At 36.3% G+C, this 21,390-nt stretch overlaps 2 protein-coding genes across 3 annotated transcripts; one reads left to right on the top strand and one right to left on the bottom strand.

The window, feature by feature from the left end:
* The first annotated feature begins 1,307 nt into the window (after nucleotides 1–1,307).
* On the top strand, nucleotides 1,308–8,453 carry LOC140764098 (uncharacterized). The gene is made up of 5 exons (XM_073102544.1): nucleotides 1,308–1,549; nucleotides 3,582–3,738; nucleotides 6,163–6,213; nucleotides 7,352–7,444; nucleotides 8,205–8,453. Exons 1-5 carry the CDS (start codon nucleotides 1,446–1,448, stop codon nucleotides 8,295–8,297), a joined length of 498 nt encoding a protein of 165 aa, XP_072958645.1. The 5' UTR covers nucleotides 1,308–1,445; the 3' UTR covers nucleotides 8,298–8,453.
* A 141-nt stretch (nucleotides 8,454–8,594) lies between these two features.
* LOC140764076 (malate synthase, glyoxysomal) lies at nucleotides 8,595–11,550 on the bottom strand. Of its 2 annotated transcripts, XM_073102543.1 has the most exons (5): nucleotides 11,135–11,550; nucleotides 10,596–10,921; nucleotides 10,086–10,416; nucleotides 8,794–9,469; nucleotides 8,595–8,720 (listed from the first exon to the last, which is right to left on the bottom strand). In XM_073102543.1, the coding sequence occupies exons 1-4, from the start codon at nucleotides 11,474–11,476 to the stop codon at nucleotides 8,813–8,815; spliced, it is 1,656 nt and encodes a 551-aa protein (XP_072958644.1). In that variant the 5' UTR covers nucleotides 11,477–11,550; the 3' UTR covers nucleotides 8,595–8,720; nucleotides 8,794–8,812. The 2 variants fall into 2 exon arrangements, with proteins under 2 accessions (XP_072958644.1, XP_072958642.1); XM_073102541.1 differs by having other exon boundaries at nucleotides 8,595–9,469.
* Between the last annotated feature and the right edge of the window lie 9,840 nt (nucleotides 11,551–21,390).

Here is a 21,390-nt window from a genome sequence, read left to right as displayed (position 1 = left end):
ACTTGAGTGAAGAGACTCTCTCTCCTCTTAATAATAAAGTCAAAAAAAAAATAGTAGAGCTATTTTTATTAGGTAAAGGAGTTATATTTTTTATTTATTTTCTGTAATTAAATGTCACAAATAGATAAATTTTTAAAAGTGACTATTCTTTCTCATATTCTAGCAGCTAAATAGCTTGAATTTATTTTTTTGCAGGTCTAATTTATTTTGCTAAGCTAGTTAACAATTTAAATAAAAATTTAAAATCTTTAAAAAATTAATAAACTTTAAAATTAAAAACTAAAAATTGCTTTTTAGTTCATGGACTTCCAACTATAAGAAATTTCTCTCTTATATTTATTAATCTTTTAGAAAATTTTAAATTTTTATATAAGTCGATGATCCACTCAGCGACCAATATTTAAAAAATTACTAATTAGGTCGATGGTTTTCAAGTACATCTTATCTCATATTTAAATATTAAAATATACTGGATATTTGAAATAAATATGTAGGACTGCTAGTTGGGTAAAAACTCCCTTTGATATATAGGAAACCATAATTTCTAGGTAGCTCCATGAGAATTAAGTTGGGCAAACGGCAAGTCAAATGAAAACCTAAAGAATTATTAACCAAACGTAGTTCTATGATTTGATTTAGTTAGAGAAGCTAAACAATGAATGGAAGCCACAAAAACAAAACCCTTATTCCTAGGATACGCTAAAATTACTCATTGGTAGCCTGGACCCTTCTTAAGGTCAGCTTAGATGGCAACATTGAAGTTGCATGCCATAATAAAATGACATGACGACATTTAATACTAATGGGATATTCCCCTTCCACCCTCAAGAATTAATAGTAACATAGCAGCAGAGTGCAAGCCACAACTACGTACAAACTACGTTGCATTAAATGCAATTTCTTCTTCAATATAATAAATATAGTCTAATACAAAATGACAAGACTACACCTATTAACCTATGTTTTCCCTTCTCATTTAATGCTATCGATACTTGGATTAAAAAGATTGGAAAAAGTTCCAGAAGAGAATTATTTGATCCATAAGGAGGGATGCTCACTTAAAAAGGAGTGATCATCTCATCTCATCTCACTTGAGGAATAATTATTTAATTAATAAAGATATTTTAAGATATCCCTTGGTATTTGAGAAAGTATCTTCTATTGGAGGGTATATTCGGGTATCTTATTAAAACATGCGTGGCATATTCAGCTTACGTCACTCTTAAAAACTACCCAAACAAGTGACCAAAGAGCCATACCGTTGGCCAACCTATAAACAATCACGCAATTTATGACCAAAAACTTCCCCAAGCTGGCGCACAGACCGCCTGGAGAGGAAGCACCGCCTCTCTCTCTCTCTCTCTCTCGCTCGTACGATTGGAATAAGAAGCGAGGAAGGTCGGAATAAGCGGAAGAAGAGTAAAGAGAGAATAAGAATAGGAGGGATGGATGGCGCGTGGAGTTATTCGTCTCTCTTCCGTAACTATCCGCTCATCTCAGCCGTCGTCGCCTTCGCGCTCGCCCAGTCGACCAAGTTCTTCACGACCTGGTATCTCCCTCTCGATCCCTTTTCTCGGTGTCTTCCATTTTGATTCCTTCTTTGGTTTCCTTCTTCCTGGTTTTAGTGGTTGAGATCTTTGTTCGGTTCGTTTGATTGATTCGGTTTGGGAAATTGGTATTTGGGTTTTTATTAGTTAGGTTTGAAAGTTAGGTGGTAAAGTGTTACTGTTAGGAAATTGTCCTGAAGTAGTTGATGGAGTGAAAGTTTTGCTTTTGGAATTCATTTTTGGTAGGCGACTATTTATATGGGTTTGATTCCTTGCAAGCATAAGGACTAAAGGGATGTTAGCATTTTTAGAAATGATTTAAAAAGATTTTTTTTTTTCAATCACTGATCTATATTATGCTTCAAAATAGTTACCATTGAGAATGTTAATGAGTTTTTTAGCTCAATTATGTGCAGAATGTGTATACTAGGATTTAGAGCTAGATAAAAGTTTCAACAACAACTTTAACAATGACAACAACTTGACAATATTTTCTAAGAAGGCAACCATTGAAGAACTTAGTGAGATATTGATTGGTTTTAATAGATTATAATAGAAAGGAGCAAGGGAAAAGAAGGGAAAATAGGGGAAGGGAAGACTGTGAGAAAGCCCATTGATTGTCTTTATTTTCTGTCCTAAAGGTGGTTTTTTCTTTTTTTGTGTCCCATGAAATCTTCTTTATTGTATTTGCCATTTTATTTATATTGTGTCTTACTGGTTGTTTAGTACTCATTAAATGGCTTTTTTAAATTGTCTAATCTCAGCCATTATAATTGATAGGAGGAGATTTCTTCACCCATTACTATAAGCTGTTCTACTTTCCTTTTCTTTCATTTGGTGTTTTTGAGTTATGTTTGGAATTCTGTTTGGTCTCATCAACTGTAGTACGTAGTTCAGTTGTATGAATGAGGAAACAGACGAAGCATAGGTTTTCCTTTTCCTGCATGTGTACTTCCGCTAAGTGTGAATCACCTTTTGGTTTGATGAAACTCTAAATAATTCTGTTCTTCCTATTCTTATCCTCTTCCTTTGCTCTCTCTGTTCTCCTTCTGCTGGTTTGCTATTTCTAAATACTCTCGTTGCAACCATATATAGATAGAATTCAATTAATTTCGGATCATGAATATTTAGTTGAAAATTAGAAATGGATTTCACTGCTTTGGTTCAAAAACAATTGAAATGACTTCGATTCATTTGTCATTTGGAAAGAGATATGAATTTATTCCTGTGTTCTTTAATTTCCTAACCCAAACTTGGCGTGTCTGTTGATGGGCTTGCCATCCTTCTCCATTGCTACTATGACCTCATCATGTACACATCTGAGAGAGAATCGAGGAGGAGAAAGCACTATCATCACCAAAAGGGAGAGGGAGGGAGGGAGGGAGGGAGGGAGAGAGAGGATGGGGGCAGCAGAGGAGGTACATTAAAAAAGACAAGTGATTTCTCCTGAAATGTAAACCCAGATTGTCAAATTTGTCATGTGTATTAAGTCCTAAATCAATTAAAACTAATTGAAGTTTAGTATATGATTCCAAAGGACGGTTTTGATGAAATTAAGAGTGCAGTTTATCCAATTCTTCAAAAAGCGGAATCAACAAAACTAGGAGGTCTATTTTATTTTCTAGGAATTGGAATTTACAAATATGGTTTACGAATTTGATTCTCCATTTTCTCGGACATATTTATGCATTTACTACATCTAGAAACATAACGAATGCTGCTTGGTCTGGATATTAACCTTGCTGTCTTCCACAAATGAACTTATTTTGAGTAGTATAGTTTGATGAAGTACCCTTGCTTGGATTTTCTCTAATTTTGCAATCAGCTTTTCACAGTTTTCCTTTCTCTTGGCTCATGAATAAAACTTTATCTAGCTTATGTATCCAGGTAGAATTTGAACATGCTAACTATTTTGTTTATACAATTTCCTACTGTTTGTTTCATAAACCTAGCGATCACTTTCAATTTGCCTTGCAAGGGAAATTTTTTCTTTATTACAATTTCTCCAAAGATTCTATTTGCTTAAAATTGCAGGTACAAGGAGAAAAAATGGGATGCTAGGCAGTTTGTAGCTTCTGGTGGAATGCCATCCTCCCATTGTGCCACAGTTACAGCTCTTGCAGTAGCTACTGGATTACAAGATGGCTTTGGTGGCTCGACCTTTGCTACTTCAGTAATACTAGCAACTATTGTAAGCCATTCTCCTTTCTCTTAGATCTCACGGAAAGTTGGTTTTTGAACCCCCAATCTTATGAATTTCCTTCTTTTTAGTGAATTTGTCTATCAGTTTCTTTTAAATAGCTTTTCCTTCTGCATTATATTGCCAATTTCTGTATTCAGATGTATGTATACATGAAATTTCCTTACCTTTTGAGCACAATCTTTAGCCTGCCCTTCCTTGACTTTTGCTTTTGCTAGATTTCTTTACTTAATCTGCACCATAATGTAATATTATATTAAAGAATATTCAATATTTTTATACTGTAGTAACACAGTAGAATATATCTAGATGGAATTTACTTACCCATTGAGCATGGTCGTGATGCCACTCATTGTCTTTCCTGGTTACTAATTTGGAGAGACTATGAAGGGTCCTACTGCATCTCTTTGCAAGAATTTCATTTAGGGAGATAGTAATCCTTAATTTCAAATGAAAGGCTCAAAAATTCAAGAGAGAAAAATCAACCAATGTGGCTTTTCTACATGTTAAGGTATATAAAAACAGTTTAAATATCCAACTTTGAGAAGGTGAAGTAAGTTGTAGTGAAATAGTTGAGTTTCCAGATAAGAAGTTTATAGACTGATATTTTCACGGCAAAGCTTGAAGACCTTCGCAGAACCATGGACAGTGGGGCATGCAATAAAAACCATGCAGTATACAAATAACACTTTCAATCTCAATTATTGGGTGAAGGCTTCCATTTGAACCTTTTTTCTTTGATTAAAGATAAACGTAGAATTGGATGGATAATTTGTCAGCTAATAGAAACTGCTTAGGAAGTCCAAAAGATATAGCTGGGATGCAGTAGTTAGGAAGGGAAGAAAGGGGTTGGAAACTCCCTTCTTAATAGCATTCTATTAATCAAGGTAATATAATTCAGTCAGGATCAGTAAGGGATGGAATTTCTCTTTACTAAGAGTTGACAATGGCCATTACTGGAAATTGAAGTAATTTCATTTATTAAATATAGGGCTCTTCTATTTGTTCATATGTTGGTTATTTAAAATCATGTATGTTATTATCCCAAGCCTGTGTTAGTAGTGGGGCAGCATGGTACCCCAAAGGCTATCACCAGTATATAGCACTGAGTTAACAATCTGTGAACCTAGGATGGCTTTCCATGTCATTATACTAGTAATGTAAATTTTCATTAATTTAAAATTTTTAATGTACTTATAGTAAGTAAAAAAAATATTGTAGGATTAGTTAATGTCTGATAGGCTCATTTGATAAGAGAGATAATGATGTGGTGGTTTGTATGAGAAAAGTTAATTAAACCAATAGTGCTGACTTGTAAATTCTTCAAAGTTCATACCAATAGCTTCCACTAAGCTGCAACCAGGAAGATGGATACCTGCCTGCTGGTCTTGTTTAGTTCTTTAAGTAATTCACTATATACGTACTTGTCCTTTTGCTGGAAACTGACAACTATATTTGGAGGGTTGATGTTAAATTAACAGCATGTTAAAAAATTGTCCATTCTCTGTGGTTGTGCTGCTGTGTGCAGTAGGACATGATAGTACTAGACCAATACTTTTCATGTCATAAGGTTTAGAAAGTAACTAAACCTTGATTTCTTGCATAGAACTAATCAGAAATCTTGCTCCTTTCTAATTGTTCTTCATATTAACATGGATTCTCTCAATCGCAAAAGGAACCAAACAATCTTATGTTCCATGCATTTGGGATGATATGCTTGAATTGTTTTCTATTTATCTGTGTCCACTTTCAATCTCCGGGTAATAAGTTTTTTCTTATGCAGATTTGTAGAAATTATATCTCTTGTGCATCCAAAATCTGTCCCCTTTGGCATGTTTATGTTGAATCAAGTCATCAATCAAATAATATATTTGATTAAGTGACATGATTGAACTTTTCTCAGACTGAATTGTTTGTATTTTCAATCTTTCAGTTAAAATTTACCATGAAGAATCATCAGAAAGGAGTCCTTCAGTAGTGATGTAATAGTCCGATGTACTCGTTACTTAAAAACTTAAAAAGGAGCTATCATTATTTTGTTTATGATAAATTATGAATCCTTTAAAACTTTAGACTTACATTTTATCCTTCTAAACCATATGGTTCTAGGGTGGAGAGCCATTTAAGAGTTGTAGTTTATGTATTTCCTGATCCTCGAGAATTTTGACCATGGCTATGTTATTTTTTTGCAATATTGCTTGCATTGTATAAGATTAGTTATCAGTTATGACATATTTCTAGGATATTTCAGATATCTTGCAAATCTGATAATATTTTAATGATGGTTTGCGAGCACTTCAACATTTCCATTTTTGACTTTAGAAAGAGTGAAAATGTGTTTGTACTTTGTATATTAATGCTAATATTGTGATGTCTTCAAATTTTTTGACGTGTCACATGAAACCTTTATTGTAGGTAATGTATGATGCTTCTGGCATTCGGCTCCATGCTGGAAAGCAGGCAGAGGTATGTCATTACATCATCACCATCAAAAGTGCCCTATTGGACCATTGGTAATACTTTATGATATAATTTTCACATAGTATGTTATTCTTCTCACATAGTGCTTGAATTTTGTACTTGGATGCTGGATATCCTTTGCTTTGACTTTTAGATAAGTGTACTGACAGTTCTGTAACAGATCAATCTTTAAGAGTTATTGATCTCTCTCTCCCTCTTCAGCCTCTCAAAATGTCATTCTTCATAGTACCTCATTCCTGACAGACATCAATAAGATGACTATATATTTTCCATCTTCTTAGTGTCTGGACAAATTTCAACTGGATTCACCTTAATTAGAGAACTCGTAAGGTTGGAGACAGTAGATAAGTATTTTATTGGGTTTGTAGTGCATGATAACCTGTCATTGTCATATTATCATCTCCAATATTTAGCCATCCCGTGAGTGAGAAACTACGATGAATGGTTACTACTGGTAAAAGACATTCAAGAATGGGTCAAAAGTTCCTATATAAGAAAATATAGAACAATCTAAAATTTAGGGACATATAAATCAAGAGCTGATGAACACAGTCCAGATACTGTGAAAGGTCTGAAATTGACTCATTGATACTACAACTTGACAAAACACTTTCCCTGCTTTGTTGACTATTGAGTTTTCTGTGAACTACATGTTACATTTTGGAAAGATCTATAAAATATCTTGAAATTTCTGGACTTCTGCTCCTGAAAGGGACTTAACATAAGATTTACTTGGCAATATTACCTTGTTTAAGTCCTATTATCGAAGATGTAGGGTCATATCTCTTAAATTGGAAGGCTGAAGTCAATTTAACATGGTAGTTCCTCTTCCACTTTGAGAAAGAAGTAAAATACCTTCATCTATGATATTTACATAGGTCAATTGGTATAAATCAAATGCTTGCTATTTTGTTCTTTTCAAAATGAATCAATATAAATTAACCAAATTGTGTTACCCATTTGGCAAGTAGACACTTCCCGTCTTTAGCTTTATTAGACAATGTCTTGCCTTTGGCCTAATAATGCTTGTTTTGTTAGTTTCTACAGCATGTAAGAAACTTTTAACACCAGTGTTTGTAATGCTCAATTGTTAACTTTCTCCTCTTTCTTTCTTCTCTTCCAGGTGTTGAATCAAATCGTATGTGAACTCCCAGAAGAGCATCCGCTATCTGACACAAGGCCATTGCGTGAGCTTCTTGGTCACACTCTTCTTCAGGTTCGGTTGCATGCCTCAAAGTTGTGAATGAACTGATCTGCTGATGAAATCTGAATATTATAGGTTGATATATTTCATATGCATTTCATAAGAAATATAAGGTTGAAAATGAAGCAAAATGTTCACAACAGCTTGGACTCACCTGGCTGAAAGCTTAGTGTGAGATTGATTGGTTGCAAAACAAGCCAAGCTCAAGGCCCATATAGTGCTCACTCATAAGCAAACTGAAAATGAATTGTAGAAAAATTGATAGGCTTAAACTCCTCTCATAATCGTAATTCAAATTCTTTAATGAACGAGGCAGCAAAATTTAAAGGTTGCGCTCAGGTTCAAGTTTCTCATTGCCCTAGCAGACCAATTCTGAACACTGTAGATAGTTCTCAGCTTGGATCTGCTCATCTGTAACCACTCTACCAATTTAACTCAAACTTCTAAAGAACTTCATGCAGAAATCATTAGCAAAGATACATGTTTATATGTATTTCTGTGCTTTCTTTAACCCTATTATTGACTAAAGCTGTTAGAAAGAATGCTAAAACTCCTCCCAAATTAGGTGGGGAACTATTCTTGTTATTAACTTATGAGTTATGGCAGTCTTCTGAGACCTACATTACAACATTGAAATTGTTCCCATCATAGGCCATATCATTCTCATGTTTGGATGATGTTTAATCTGTTCTTAAAATCCATAAGGGGGTAAAAATGAAGCAGAGAACCACCACCATATTCAACATCTGCAAAGTGTTTTGACATGTCTCAGGTTGTAGCTGGTGCCATCTTGGGGCTCATCACGGCTGCTACTGTTCACTTGATCTGCAGAATGATTTTTATGGCGGGAAGGGCAACACTTTGATGATCATCAACAGCTGCTTCTGTTCACTTTGTACATTAGAGAGATTACATAGTTCTTGATTTATTCTCATGTACATATAAACTGTTCTTATGGTGTAAAAACATCAATTGAACATGTTTGATGTTATATATCGACTGTAAATTCATTTCGCTGCCACATTTCTTGCCCGTCAAACTTTTTATCTTCTTATATATTTTTTTTCCAGTGATCTGTTATGGTTGATTATTTCAAATTATTTATCAACACAATCCATATAGTTGACCATTTCCTTTCTCATCTTTTCTGAGGTCATTAGAGTTAAGGCAAAAGAGTACTCTTGTTATTATTGTGTGCAACATTCATATGATGATGAAATATTCCTCCTGATACTATCAAAGTTTCCTCTCAACTCTCAGCTATGAATGACCGTGATCAGCATCAGGCCTGCAAAGGTAAGAACTCATTATTTTAACAGAGACATACATGGATGCAGTAAACACCAACTACTATGAAATACTTGGAAGTCTTGTCTCTACTCAGAGCCTGGAAGATGCCTTTGGGTGGTGCACAACAATGTGGTTATAAGCATCCAGTGTCAGGAAATCATCCAGCTCAGGAGCCATGCATTGCCTGGCAAAGATCTTTCCGGCCGCCTTGTACATCCCTCGCCGGAACCTCTCCGGCCCGACCTCCTTTTCGATCCTCGCCATCTCCTCTTCCACCACCCTCGCGAATAACTCCGGCGTAACCGTAGCTTTCACGCCGTCGCCATCGAGTACCGCGCCGTACTTGATCCACTGCCAGTTCTGCACCCTGCTGATCTCCGCGGTCGCCGCGTCCTCCATGAGGTTGTAGAGCGGCACCGAGCCGGTGCCGGTGAGCCACGCGGCGAGGTACTGGATGCCGACGCGAGTGTTGAGCCGGAGTCCGTCCATCGTCCTCGACCCTCGCGGTCTCTGGAGGAGGTCCTCAGCGGTGATGGCGGCGGCGTCGTCACGCCTTGCGGTGTGGATCTGGTTGGGCCTGTCGCCCATGTGGGCCTTGAACACCTCCATGATGGCCGGGATGAGGCCCGGGTGCGCCGCCCAAGTTCCGTCGTGGCCAGCGAGGACCTCCCGGAGCTTGTCCTTGCGTACCAACTCCAACGCCGCTTCGTTGGCCGCCGGGTTGTCCCGGATCGGAATCTGGGCAGCCTGCCAAGCCAATGGAACGGTGCAATATTACCAAGCCGAGAAGTAGGATTACTTCTTATGGTTTTGGTTCTGGATGGCATCAGATAAATCCTTAAGGAGGGTAAACTTCAAATCATTAGCACAGGGAGTAATTCTACTAATTAACTGTGTTATTGACTTACTTATTGCCCCACTATATAATTATATTGGATTTTCATACATAATTGCCACCAAAAACTTTTAAAATATCATAATTATCACTAAAATTATTGGGTTAATTTAAAAATACCATTACGTTAGTTAAATCTAACTGATCGTAATTAAAAGACAATTTATATTTAAAAAGACTATCTCATCCTTGTATAATATATCTAAATTGATTTCAAAACTATCAAATATCTTATTTTGTACCAGATATGTTACTTATATATGTTTACTAGCTTTAACTATAACGGTAATTTTGGAAGAAAGATTTTAGCGGCGATTTTAATATATTATACTACGGACTGAGTCACCCTTGTGGCTTGTGCTTTGACTTTTTGCATATTACCCCCTGTGATAGAGCATTATGTAATAATAATATAAAGGAACAAAATGTAGGGTGTAAATTGTAAAAATGGAACACATGTAAAAATACCATGCCGCCCATGGCGTGGACTCCGCGGCGGTGGCAGGTGCGGATGAGGAGGTCGGAGTAGCTGCGCATGAAGTGCTGCGCCATGCCGACCTCCACCCGGTCGGGGAGGAGGCGGTCGGCGTGGGCTTGGAAGGTCTTCACGTAGCTAAAGATGTAGTCCCACCGGCCGCAGTTGAGCCCCGCCGAGTGCTCCCTCAGCTCGTACAGGATCTCCTCCATCTCGAACGCCGCCGGCAATGTCTCGATCAACACCGTCGCTCGAATGCTTCCCCTCTCCACGCCCGCCATCTTCTCCGCCCTCTCGAACACGCAGTTCCATATCTTCGCCTCCCTGAAATTAGTCTCGGCGTAGGGAAGTTTTCACTTTGAACCTTGTCTTATTAGTTTATTATTATGTAAGACGAATAGTCATTCCATACTCAACTTCTCATTAATAGAAAAGGCCAAATAACTGAGGGCGTCTACGGAAATATCAAAAATATGTGGTGCAAAGTGATAATATATTTTTACCTTGAGTGCTCCATCTTTGGAAGGTAGAAGAAAGGTCCAAATCCACCACCTTGGGTGGACCTGAACTGAGCCTGGTTGTGGAAGAAGTAGAGCCCAAAGTCCACGAGGCAGCCGGCAGCCGGTTCGCCGTCGACGAGGATATGGGCCTCCGGCAAATGCCAGCCCCGGGGCCGGACAAAGAGCTTGGCAATCTTGTCATTGAGTTTGTACACCCTATTACGTGCCTGGTCATGGAAACTTATTGTTCCATTAACCGCATCTCGGAGGTTGACTTGCCCTTTCATTAGATTCTCCCAACTCGGCGACAATGCATCCTCAAAGTCAGCCTACAACCAAGAGGACCACGATTTTAGGACTTCAATGATCTAAGCTTGGGCTAGTAGTTGACTCTCTTGAATTTTCAACTGTTTAGAGTTAAATTTTATCAATATTGGTCGATTTATTAGGCATTATTATAGTTTTTGACCTTTTATAAATTTTCTTTGATAGTTGACTTTTGAATATTTTGATCCTTGAGAAGCACACAACTTGCAACTTACCATGAAGACTTTGGCCCCGGAGTTGAGAGCATTGATGACCATCTTCCGCTCCACGGGCCCGGTGATCTCCACGGTGCGGTCGGCGATCGCCGGCGGCAGCGGCGCGCACACCCAGTCCCCTTCCCGAACAAACCTCGTCGCCGGGTCAAACCCCGGCGGCGCACCAGAATTGTACCTCCTCTTCGCCTCCCGGCGGCACTCCATCGCATACCGGATTTGCCCGCGGAACTCCCGCTGCAATCCGGCGACGAATAGAAGCGCCTCCCTGGTGAGGATCTTGGCGAACTCCGCATCATACCTTCCCCTGATGTCCACTCCCTCAGGAACATCATAACAAGCCATGTCTATTGTCTAGCTCTAGCTATCCAGTAGTAAGCAATTGGAGAAGCACTTAATCGTTACAAACTCTATTGAGGTTTTTAAGAGTTGATCAGTTATATAGACAGAGAGATGGAGAGAGAATGAAGTGTGGATATGTATGAAAGAAGTCAAGTGATAGGATGATCTTTATTGATTTTGTGGAGTTTTGTGCGTCAGATGATAAGGGGATAAGGAAGAGCAATCTTTCTTTCTTCTTTCTTCTTTCTTTCTTGATATAATAGATGAGAAGGCAGTTGAATGCATTGAACTCCGTGCCACATTTAATTTTGGTTCTACTATTCTTTTTAATTATTATTATTTATTTATTTTTCCATCGTTTCACAGGGAGATGAAATTATTTTTTTATCATTCATAAGCCCGAGACTAGATACGGGCCAAAAGATCAATTCTCTTTAGATATAGAAGCACTTATACCCCACTGAATTTTTAGCTGTATAGTCTAAGCTTCAAGTTATATACGTCGCCGAATAATTATTCCGAACTAAACGTCACTGAGACCTACTTTAAGTCGTTGCGCTGCTGAGCTGTTCCTCTAACCTAAGCCATCAACCGAATCGAGTTAAGCCACTAAACTACTAAATAATTTCTTTATAATATTATTTAGAGTTGGAGTCAAACCTATGATCTCCTTGATTATGAGAAGGTACCAACCAATTCTACTAGAGTTGGTTTCTACTCCATCTGAGGTGAACGAGGTGAAGTAATGAATATTATTATAAAGTAAAGAGAGGATTCTCTGCATCCCCAAACGTAATCAATTTGCTGCAGTCAACGATTTTGGTTGCCAAGTATACTACTAATGTAGCAACTTCATGCATCTAGTTCTGCAGACGGTCAGCTCCCCTTTCAAGATTATATTCACAAATGTATGCGTGTTTTCCCTGTAGACGACAAAGCCACTTAACAACATGCAGCGAGTCCTTCTTACTTGCAAGTCTCGAATTGCTCATCCTCGTCGTCGTCTATACGTATCTATTTCTATAGTTATCCATGTAATATTATCTATCCAACACGCTTATTGTAACAAGATTTTTAGAGCAAGAGTTAATCAAACCTTCTACTTAGGTAACTACTATGTAGCATTTAAAAATAGATAGTAAAAATAAAATCAACCATAACCATAGTCTAGCGGTTAAGTCTTACCAACTATAATCGAGGTCATACGACGTAACGATAGCTCCTATTTATTTAATTATCAACAAATAATAATTATTTAAACATGAACTAAATGGGGTTAAAGGAGGTTAATACCTAATATTACAACACACAATAAAGCCCAAGCCCATGTGTTATGTCAATGACAGTCTAAACCCAATGTGGGCTATTTTAAGTGGGCCAAAAGGCCATATAGAGACCAAGTTAAGTCTTTTTATAAAAAGTCCCTAGACTAGTTCCATTAACTTCACTAGCTACAAAGGGTGTCTAGTTCCTAACTAGACCAAGTTTTACAATTTTGGTTAGGAATGGCAAATTTTGCTAAGAGGTGAGCAGTTGTGTTATTGCCTCCGCTAGTGTAGCAAATATAGATATTAGGATTCGTCTTTAAGATAGTCTTTCCGTCGGAAGAAATGGGGTGGTTAGCTAATTAGCCCTTTTCGCCAAATCATTCAAAACTTTTACTATAGTTAAGCAATCACTAAAGATCTAGATAGAGTTTTTCTAATACAATTGTGCGGCTCGCTTGATGGCCGTAAGTAGAGCCATAGTTTCATCAACTAGGGCATTCATGCAGTAGTTAAGAAAGGTGGAGATGCCCTTAATGTTTCTAGCATACTTTAAGTTGTGCTTTACTGATGAAAATTTAATATTAGTTTGTCACATGATATGGGTGTCATCCTTTACTACTTTTTTTTTTCAATAAAAGAATCTTTTACTACTGAATTAATGGTGATCTCAATCTTATTAAAATAGACTCATAAAATATAGTGTTAGCTATGTTATCTGCTTTGGGTTTTGGACTAAAGGAAGCAACTCACATGCCAATTCCTCATGGGTAGGTTTACTTTCCACATGACTAAACAAATCCCATTAGTATGTAATAATCTACTGTTAACACAACATAGGAGTAAAAGATATGCTCATATGCATATGCATTGCATCTTGATTCTTAATGGAAGTTTGTAAACAATGTGGCAAACTCCAAGCAAATCTTTTGTTGTATCAAATACTTTATTAGTGTTCCAAATCTTAATGGAATATCAAACTACAGACAGTTCTCTTTATTGCCAAAAATATGACCCAAATTTTAGAACATTCACATCTCTGTCCTAGTTACATTGTCTACTCCAAAATTTAGAGAAGAAAGATTAACTTGAGTTTTTTTTTACTATTTTAAGGGTCACCCAATTTTTTCTACATGTCTAATTTATTTTAAAATCTAAATATGAGACTAGATGTGTTCGAAAACTACCAACTCAATCAGCGACTTTCAAATATAACTCTCAAACTTTAGGGAAAATATATATATAGATTGTTTTTCAATTCAGCGACTTTCAAATATAAGTTGCCGACTAATTCAACGACTTATAAAAAATTTTAAAAAATTTCTATCTTAAGCTTAACAATTTTTTTCCTAAAGGATATAAAATTTCTATATAAATTGTTGATTCGGTTAACGACTTATATTCGGACTCGCGGACAAGTCACTGGTTTTTAAACACGCATAATCTTGTATTTAAGTTTTGAAATATACTAGACATGTAAAATAAATATTTAGGAAGATTAGTTTGGTCAAAAAATCAGACTAACTTTGGTATATATAAAAAAATTAATAATAGATAATTTGATATGGACTACTATAAAATAGGGGTTCTCTAATACCAAAAGGAAAAAAAATTAGTCAAACCCCCTAAATTTAGAGAAAATAGTAAGAAAAGTTGATGCAAATTACTCTTATACCATATCCATAATCAATAAAAAGTTGGCTAGTTGGTAAGGTTCACATGAATGGTCCCAAATGGTGATAATAGAAAGGTGATCACCAGGACAACCAAAGATTGAATAAAGAAAGCATATTGAAAGCTATCTTAGCTACATCTTGGAACTACTAGCCAAAACTAAGGTCTTGCTCAATAAAGCCACAACAAACAACAACCTTTTCTGGCTGAATGGACTCTTTGGGAGCAAATAATAATGATTCTGTATGAAGGAAATGGCATTGGTAGCCATAATGTCATCTTTTGGGATGCAAATTAATTTTCTTGTACTTCTAGTGGTGGTGGGGGGCAGCAATTAGATGATCAGGTACATCAAATTTAGAGGCACATTGATGATAAGGATAGCTTGCACAAAGGGATGGTTGTTGGCAATGTGGAAGATGGCAATTAATTGTTAGAGATGTGGTTTTAATTCAGGTAGTTGTGATTTTCCTAAGCAATAATACTGTTATGCTAAACACCAATTACATTAGCCCTCAATCACTTCAAAGAATAACTATTTTTTTATGAGCGAATATAACTCTCTTTTTTAACCTTATTATAGAATACAAGTATTATTTATCAAAATTATATCTTATATCGTAGACCAACATTATTACTAATTTACCCTTGATATCTATCATATCAATCTTTTTTATATCAAATCAAGAGATATTTATGATAATTTTATAAATAATAAAACTTCAATTGGTATGCACAAGAAATAGGCAAAAATACCAATCAACAATTATTTTTTTCTCATCTTTTCTTTCACTTTATATTATATTAAAAATAATTATTACATTTTTATTCTAAGATACAAGTGAACATAAGAATATCTATTACTAAAATAAAAACCTAATGCCTCCTAAATGAGATTAGATTGCATGTGCTAAATTTGATATAGTTTTTTTTTTCTTTTTTAGAAGAGCTCGTAGGCTAGGTCAATTTTAACATACAGAAATTACAATAATGTATCCTAATATATAGAGGAGCGGGGAAATCTATAGTAACATTTATATAACATGAAGTGGAGCAAATATATATATATACATTTTTTTGTTTCTCAACATAAAGTTTTAAGATCTTCATTTCTATGTCATAGCCTAGCCCTAGCTACCTTCGACCTCACTCTCTCTTCCATACTCCCTCTAACCTCTGACCTCACTATCTCTCCCTGACTCCCTCTAATCTCTTCGGTATTTACCTACAGAATACCAACTTTAATCTCTTATTCTTCACCCACCGGTTGCCACATCTAGTGACTCTCTCTCTCTCTCTCTCTCAAACGCTACCTCTGAGCTTCGTAAGCCTTTTATGTTTTCTCTTCCTCTGTGTTTTACATCTAATTAAATCATATAATAAGTTTAACATGTTTTTGCAATGTTTGAAATTTCATATAAGTTTGTGCAATGGCTTTACATGTAATTATCTCCTTCCTATGTAAATTAATTTCCACAAAGTTTGAAACTTCATCAAGGTTTGTATGCCTAACATTTGAAAGTAAGTCACATGGATGAGTCATTGAGTCATAAAAGTGGGTTCATAAAACATCCAGATTATGTAAGGTCCCAATTAGGCCTAGGTCTACCTGGAAGTACTTTATCTTTTGCAAATTAAGGATGAATGCTTAGCAATCAAGAGCCCATTTTTTGGACCTTAACATTCAAAGAGGAAGGGCATGCATGCATGCATGTGCACTTGCGTTGAATTCCTAATAATTTGCATGACAGGCCCACTCATGACAATGATCTTAATTACAACAAAAACCTCATGCCCTTTTTATGTCTAAAAGTGCTAAATAGACTGACTATCCATTGAAATGACTTCCATTGGCACATGCAGGAGTCGTTCTCAACAGTGAATGTGCAGATTTATATTTCACACCCTATTTTTTTTTAATTTTTTTATTATATGTCTCTTAAAATAGGGAATATGTTAATTAGCTGAGATAAATAAAGCCAGATTCCTATTTGGATATCCCGTGTGGATCTAGTACGAGATCAAAATAATTGAGCCCCAGAAACTTTATTCTAAAAAAAAGAAAGAATTAAATTATACGAGGACCATAGGATTTAATGCATGATAATGGTAGTTATGGTGGATATAATTATAAAACTATGGTCTATCGGTTGGTCACGCATGAATGCATGATCCATTTCGTTTTGGCACATGGTGCATGCATGTGCATCTCCCAACAGATCTTCCACGCATTTGGTTGTATATGTCACAATTCTGACACACATAACATGCTCACCTACTCACCCATTTTTGGGCGTTCCCCCCCTCCCTGCTTGGCACCTCATGCATGCATTCATGCCATTTTGATACATGCAGTTCAGGATAACGATCCATACATCGTCATGCGCACTAACCTCGAGGATGGAGTGTGATCAGCTCTTAAACTACTGACCAACTCTAGTAGAGCTAGTAGGTACCTTCTTCATGACCAAGGAGGTCATGTGTTTGACTCCAACTCTAAACAATATTGTGGAGAAATTATTTGGTGGCTTGAATTGATTCGGTTGATAGCTCAGTAGTGCGGTTAGCTTAGAGAAATAGCTCGGCAGCGCAACGGCTTAGAGCAGGTCTCGGTGCGTTTGGTTCGGAGCAATTATTCAGTGACGCATATGGCTTGAAACCTAGATTAGACAGCTAAAATCTTAGTGGGGCCTAACTGTCTCTATATCTAGGGAGGGTTGACCCTTTATCCAGCCCATATCTAGCCTTCGAGCTCATTTTAAAAAAAAATTCTTAAACTCAAATTAGAAGTCAAGCTATGTTTGTTATCAGAGAATAACAATTTAAAGATAATGACGATAATCTGGTAGTTTTGAATTTGAACGAAGCCAAATAATATCCTCAACAATAGGTGAGGATTAATTTATCATTTCAACATGCTAGTAATGAATGAATCAGTCAAAAGTGGGGAATTGGCTAGGAACATGCAGCAGTTAAGATAAAATTGAGGATCAGATGACGCATTAAGTAACCCTCGGGTGTGTCTATGCAACCATTAGTTTTCTTAGCTTGACCAAGTTAATTTATCATCCTAACTTTAAAAACAAAATTAATTTTTTGAAAAAAAAAGATAGAAGTTGATTGATTTTTTATTTATTTAAAGTTTTAATTTTTTAATTGTTATTATTCATGAGCCCGGAGGCTAGATATGGGTAGGGGTGTAAACAAGCCGAGTCGGCTGCTGCTTAGGCTTGGCTTGAAATTAATTTCGAGCCTCTTTATTAAGCTCAGGCTCGGCTCGCCTCAGCTTGAGCTGAGCCTAAGCTGGGCCTGATCGAGCCCAAGTCGAGCCCGAGCTTGAAATGAGCCTATTATCAAGTCTCATTCAAGCCGAGCTGGCTCGAGCTGGACCAAGCTAATTCAAGCCTCTTGTCAGCCGATGGAGGAGGACGACGCAATAGCTGCTTGGAGAAGGAAGGCGAGGCAAAGCTTAGAGAACGGGTGCCGACTACCGAAGGAGTAGGAGGCGGTGGGCAGTGGCAGCTTGAGGAGATGAGCACAGGTGCCGAAGTTCCGACTGTCGAAGGAGGAGGAGGCAGCGACAGCTCAAGGAGATGAGCACGGGTACTAAATGTCGAAGGAGTAGGAGGCGGTGGTAGCTCAAAGAGACGCCGGCTTGGCTTCTTCGAGAAGGAGGATGTGGAGGAGGAGGCGGAGGAGAAGGCGACAGCTTGGCTTTTTTACGAAGGAGAAGGAGGAGGAGGAGACGAGCAAGGGTGCCGACTACCGAAGGAGTAAGAGGTGGGGAGGGATGTGGGGTGGGCACATGGGATTGGAAATTTGGGATATTAGATTTCGGGATTAGGATTTATGACTTATGGATTTTACTGAGCATATCAAGTCAAGCCTGAGCGAGTTGGCTCTAGATCAGGCTCAGTTGGATATTGATATCAAGCCTCTTTTAGCGGCTCGGGCTTAGCTCAGCTTTGACCGAGTCGAGCTGAACTCGAGCTTCAGCCGAGCCGAGCCCGAGCTGCTTGTCAGGCTTGACACCCCTAAATATGAACCGGACAAAGGGACAATCATTCCTAGATACAAAGACACTTAAGTATCACCTAGCTTTTAGCCAATATAGTAAACTGTCTAGTTCAGGTTTTAAGCCATATACGTTGCCGAACAATTATTTCAAATCAAATATTGCCAAGACCTACTCCAAGCTTCAAACCGTTGAGTTGCCAAGTTGCTTTTCTAAACTAACCACACTGTCAAACGATCAATCGAGTCGAGCCATTGAGTCAAACCACCAAACCACCAAACAATATTTCTCATAATTTTGTTCAACTCTGCTAGAATTTGGTTGGTAAGCAGAGTGATTATAGTCATATGGCTAATTGGGTCAGCATCACATCCAACAAATAAAATAAAGATGTAAAATTGGTGAGAGTTTGCAAAATCCTGTTGGTGTGGTGCCTATTAACAGCTTTTAACGTTGGAGGGATGGTATATTGGTACTCCTATAGTAAAAAAATGATGATATGGCATTGCGATTGCATTGGCATTGGCTCGGCGTAACACCCACGTGAACCCCTGAGGCTGCTGTCGTCGCTAGCTTCACGGGTCACGTGACCAAGACTTTAGTCTCCACTGCTGCTCGATTACTGGGAGCCACGTCACCCTCCCTCAACGGCTACTACAAAGGCTTTATGCAAAATTTGCAGTAACCGTTACAACTCCAACCATGTTATTATTATTATTATTATTCCCTGTAGTATAGAATTTAATTTTAAATCCATATGTTTAATCCTAAATTATTTTTATTTAATCAAGTCATAAATCAAATTTGTACCTCTTTAAAGTAGTCCTTCTACCATTTATTCTATTCTAGAAAAGAATAACTCATATCTTTTTACAGAATTTTCTATTCCATCTATCTATTTTTTTTCTTATTTATGCTTCAAACCCTGCCTTTCTTTTAATGATTATTATCTAATAAATCCCTCTCTCAGTTTTCTCTACAGATACTACCCATAATATCGAGTTTTTTATTATTAAAAAAAAGAAAAAACCAGTCTAAGGAGACAAAATCCTTTTCTTTGTTGACTGATTGCACGTTCATAACACAACATTAAAAGTTGTCTGTTTTTGAAGTCATATATCTATCATAAAGCCTTTTAGATTCTTTTGCCTTTTGTCATAATGGTCATCTCCTCACTCACCAGTTTAGCCTTTGTCTTCTTCCAGACCTTGCCTTTCCACCAAAAGGCCTCCCCATAAAGATCGCCTATGATAGAGACACAGCCAGAGACAAAGAGAGCATCTTATTATACCTTTCACATAAGCATATACATATCCCTACACTACATCCACAGCAACTTAGCTTCTGGGGAGAAAAATTATGCTCAGGAGTATTTATTTTTTAGGTTAATTACACTGACACTCTCTGAACTATACAGAGTCTTTACAGACACTTCTTAAATTTTTTTAAGTTACGATGTCACCCTTAAACTTTGAACAAAGTGAAACGAGTAACGACGACGACGACGAAAAAGACATAATGACTAACTATACTCATAATAAGTTAATCTCTAGGAAGGAAAATTATACTCAGAAGTGTTTATCTTTATTATTATTCACACTTATATAGTATGGATATTTATCATTTAAATTTTTATATTTACTTTTGATACTCTAGAAGCATTTTATTTATTTTAACTCAACAGAATATATCATATTTTATTATTTGTTGAAAAAGAAAACTAACATACCTAAAATACTCATCATTTGACTCTTCTAACTAGTTTCCTTTTCTACTTCTACCTTTAACTTCATAAAACTTACTCAAAATAGTTATGAAATGGATTGGATATTGAGAGGCTGTGGTTATTGATTCAACTGGTGGATCACCCAGTAGGACTGCTAATTTATTTAAGAATATTTTAAATATTTAAATAATATATTTTAGAAACTTACTTAAAGTAAGATGTAGGTATTATCTAACTATTTTTTAACTAATATTTAGATTTAAGTATATCAAATCATAACTTATACAAAATCATATCTTAGTTACACTTTTATATTTTAAAAATGTAATTACTCTAATTTTAGGACTAAATTACCCATTCTTAGAGTAAATAATAAAATAATTAAAATAAAGGACAATTAGATAATCTTAGAAAAACGACCAATCTAGTTAAGTTAATCGAAGTCCATCTGCATTGCAGGTTCCTCAGTTAAGCCGCTGAATCGGCGTATTTTTATTTGAACAATTATTTTTTTTATTTCTATAACAAAATTGAATCGGTTTTATAGTAATTCACTAATTCGACCACTCGGTCTTGTTTGGATAACTATACTTCAAAATATTAAGATTATCTTGCATATATGATTAATGAGGTGTTAAAAACAAAATAAATGGTAGAATGATAAATATCCATTTAGTAAGGTATGAAAAATAGTAAAATTTAGGGTTGGGTGTTTGTAATAAATTTCTATATGAGTTAAAAATATTTTATCCCTTATATTTTTGGACTAGAATTAAGTTGTAACTGTTACATTTTCTGTTCAATGTTAACATGCATGTGTCCTTTTCCAATGATAAATTTCTATGTAGTCTGAAAAAAAGAAATATCTCTCCAAACTTTTATTTTGTAGAACTAAATTACTCTAAAATTTCTCTTCGAATATATATTTATTTTTTAAAAAAATAAAATTATTTTAATTATATTTTATTTATTTATTTAATAGTATTTTCAGTTTAATCAAAATGATAAGGAACTAGAGAATTAATATATGAACCTAAATGGGTGAACAGTACAAAAGTTAGCATAATTTTTAGGCAAAAATATGCTACATTTTATTTCTATTATTATTTACAACTTAGCATATAGGTATTTATCATACACACTTGCTTTTTAGGTTCAATCCTCAAAAAATAACAAAGAGGAAGGAATGAGAGGAAAAAAGAGAAGATAAAAAAGAGAATTAGGAGGAGAGGGGAAG

The sequence above is a fragment of the Typha angustifolia genome, chromosome 1 (assembly GCF_048772165.1).
Source record: "Typha angustifolia cultivar Huaian chromosome 1, ASM4877216v1, whole genome shotgun sequence".
In the NCBI taxonomy this organism is placed as follows: Eukaryota; Viridiplantae; Streptophyta; class Magnoliopsida; order Poales; family Typhaceae; genus Typha; species Typha angustifolia.
Note: the sequence above shows the minus strand (reverse complement) of the source record. Positions and strands in the feature narration are given on the sequence as shown.

Coding starts and splice junctions, on each gene's coding strand:
- LOC140764098 (XM_073102544.1), top strand. CDS start 1,446: ATGGATGGCGCGTGGAGTTATTCGTCTCTCTTCCGTAACTATCCGCTC. Junction 1,550..3,581: donor ACCAAGTTCTTCACGACCTG/GTATCTCCCTCT, acceptor TTAAAATTGCAG/GTACAAGGAGAAAAAATGGG. Junction 3,739..6,162: donor CAGTAATACTAGCAACTATT/GTAAGCCATTCT, acceptor CCTTTATTGTAG/GTAATGTATGATGCTTCTGG.
- LOC140764076 (XM_073102541.1), bottom strand. CDS start 11,476: ATGGCTTGTTATGATGTTCCTGAGGGAGTGGACATCAGGGGAAGGTAT. Junction 10,922..11,134: donor CCGGGGCCAAAGTCTTCATG/GTAAGTTGCAAG, acceptor TCTTGGTTGTAG/GCTGACTTTGAGGATGCATT. Junction 9,470..10,085: donor TCCACGCCATGGGCGGCATG/GTATTTTTACAT, acceptor TTGGCTTGGCAG/GCTGCCCAGATTCCGATCCG.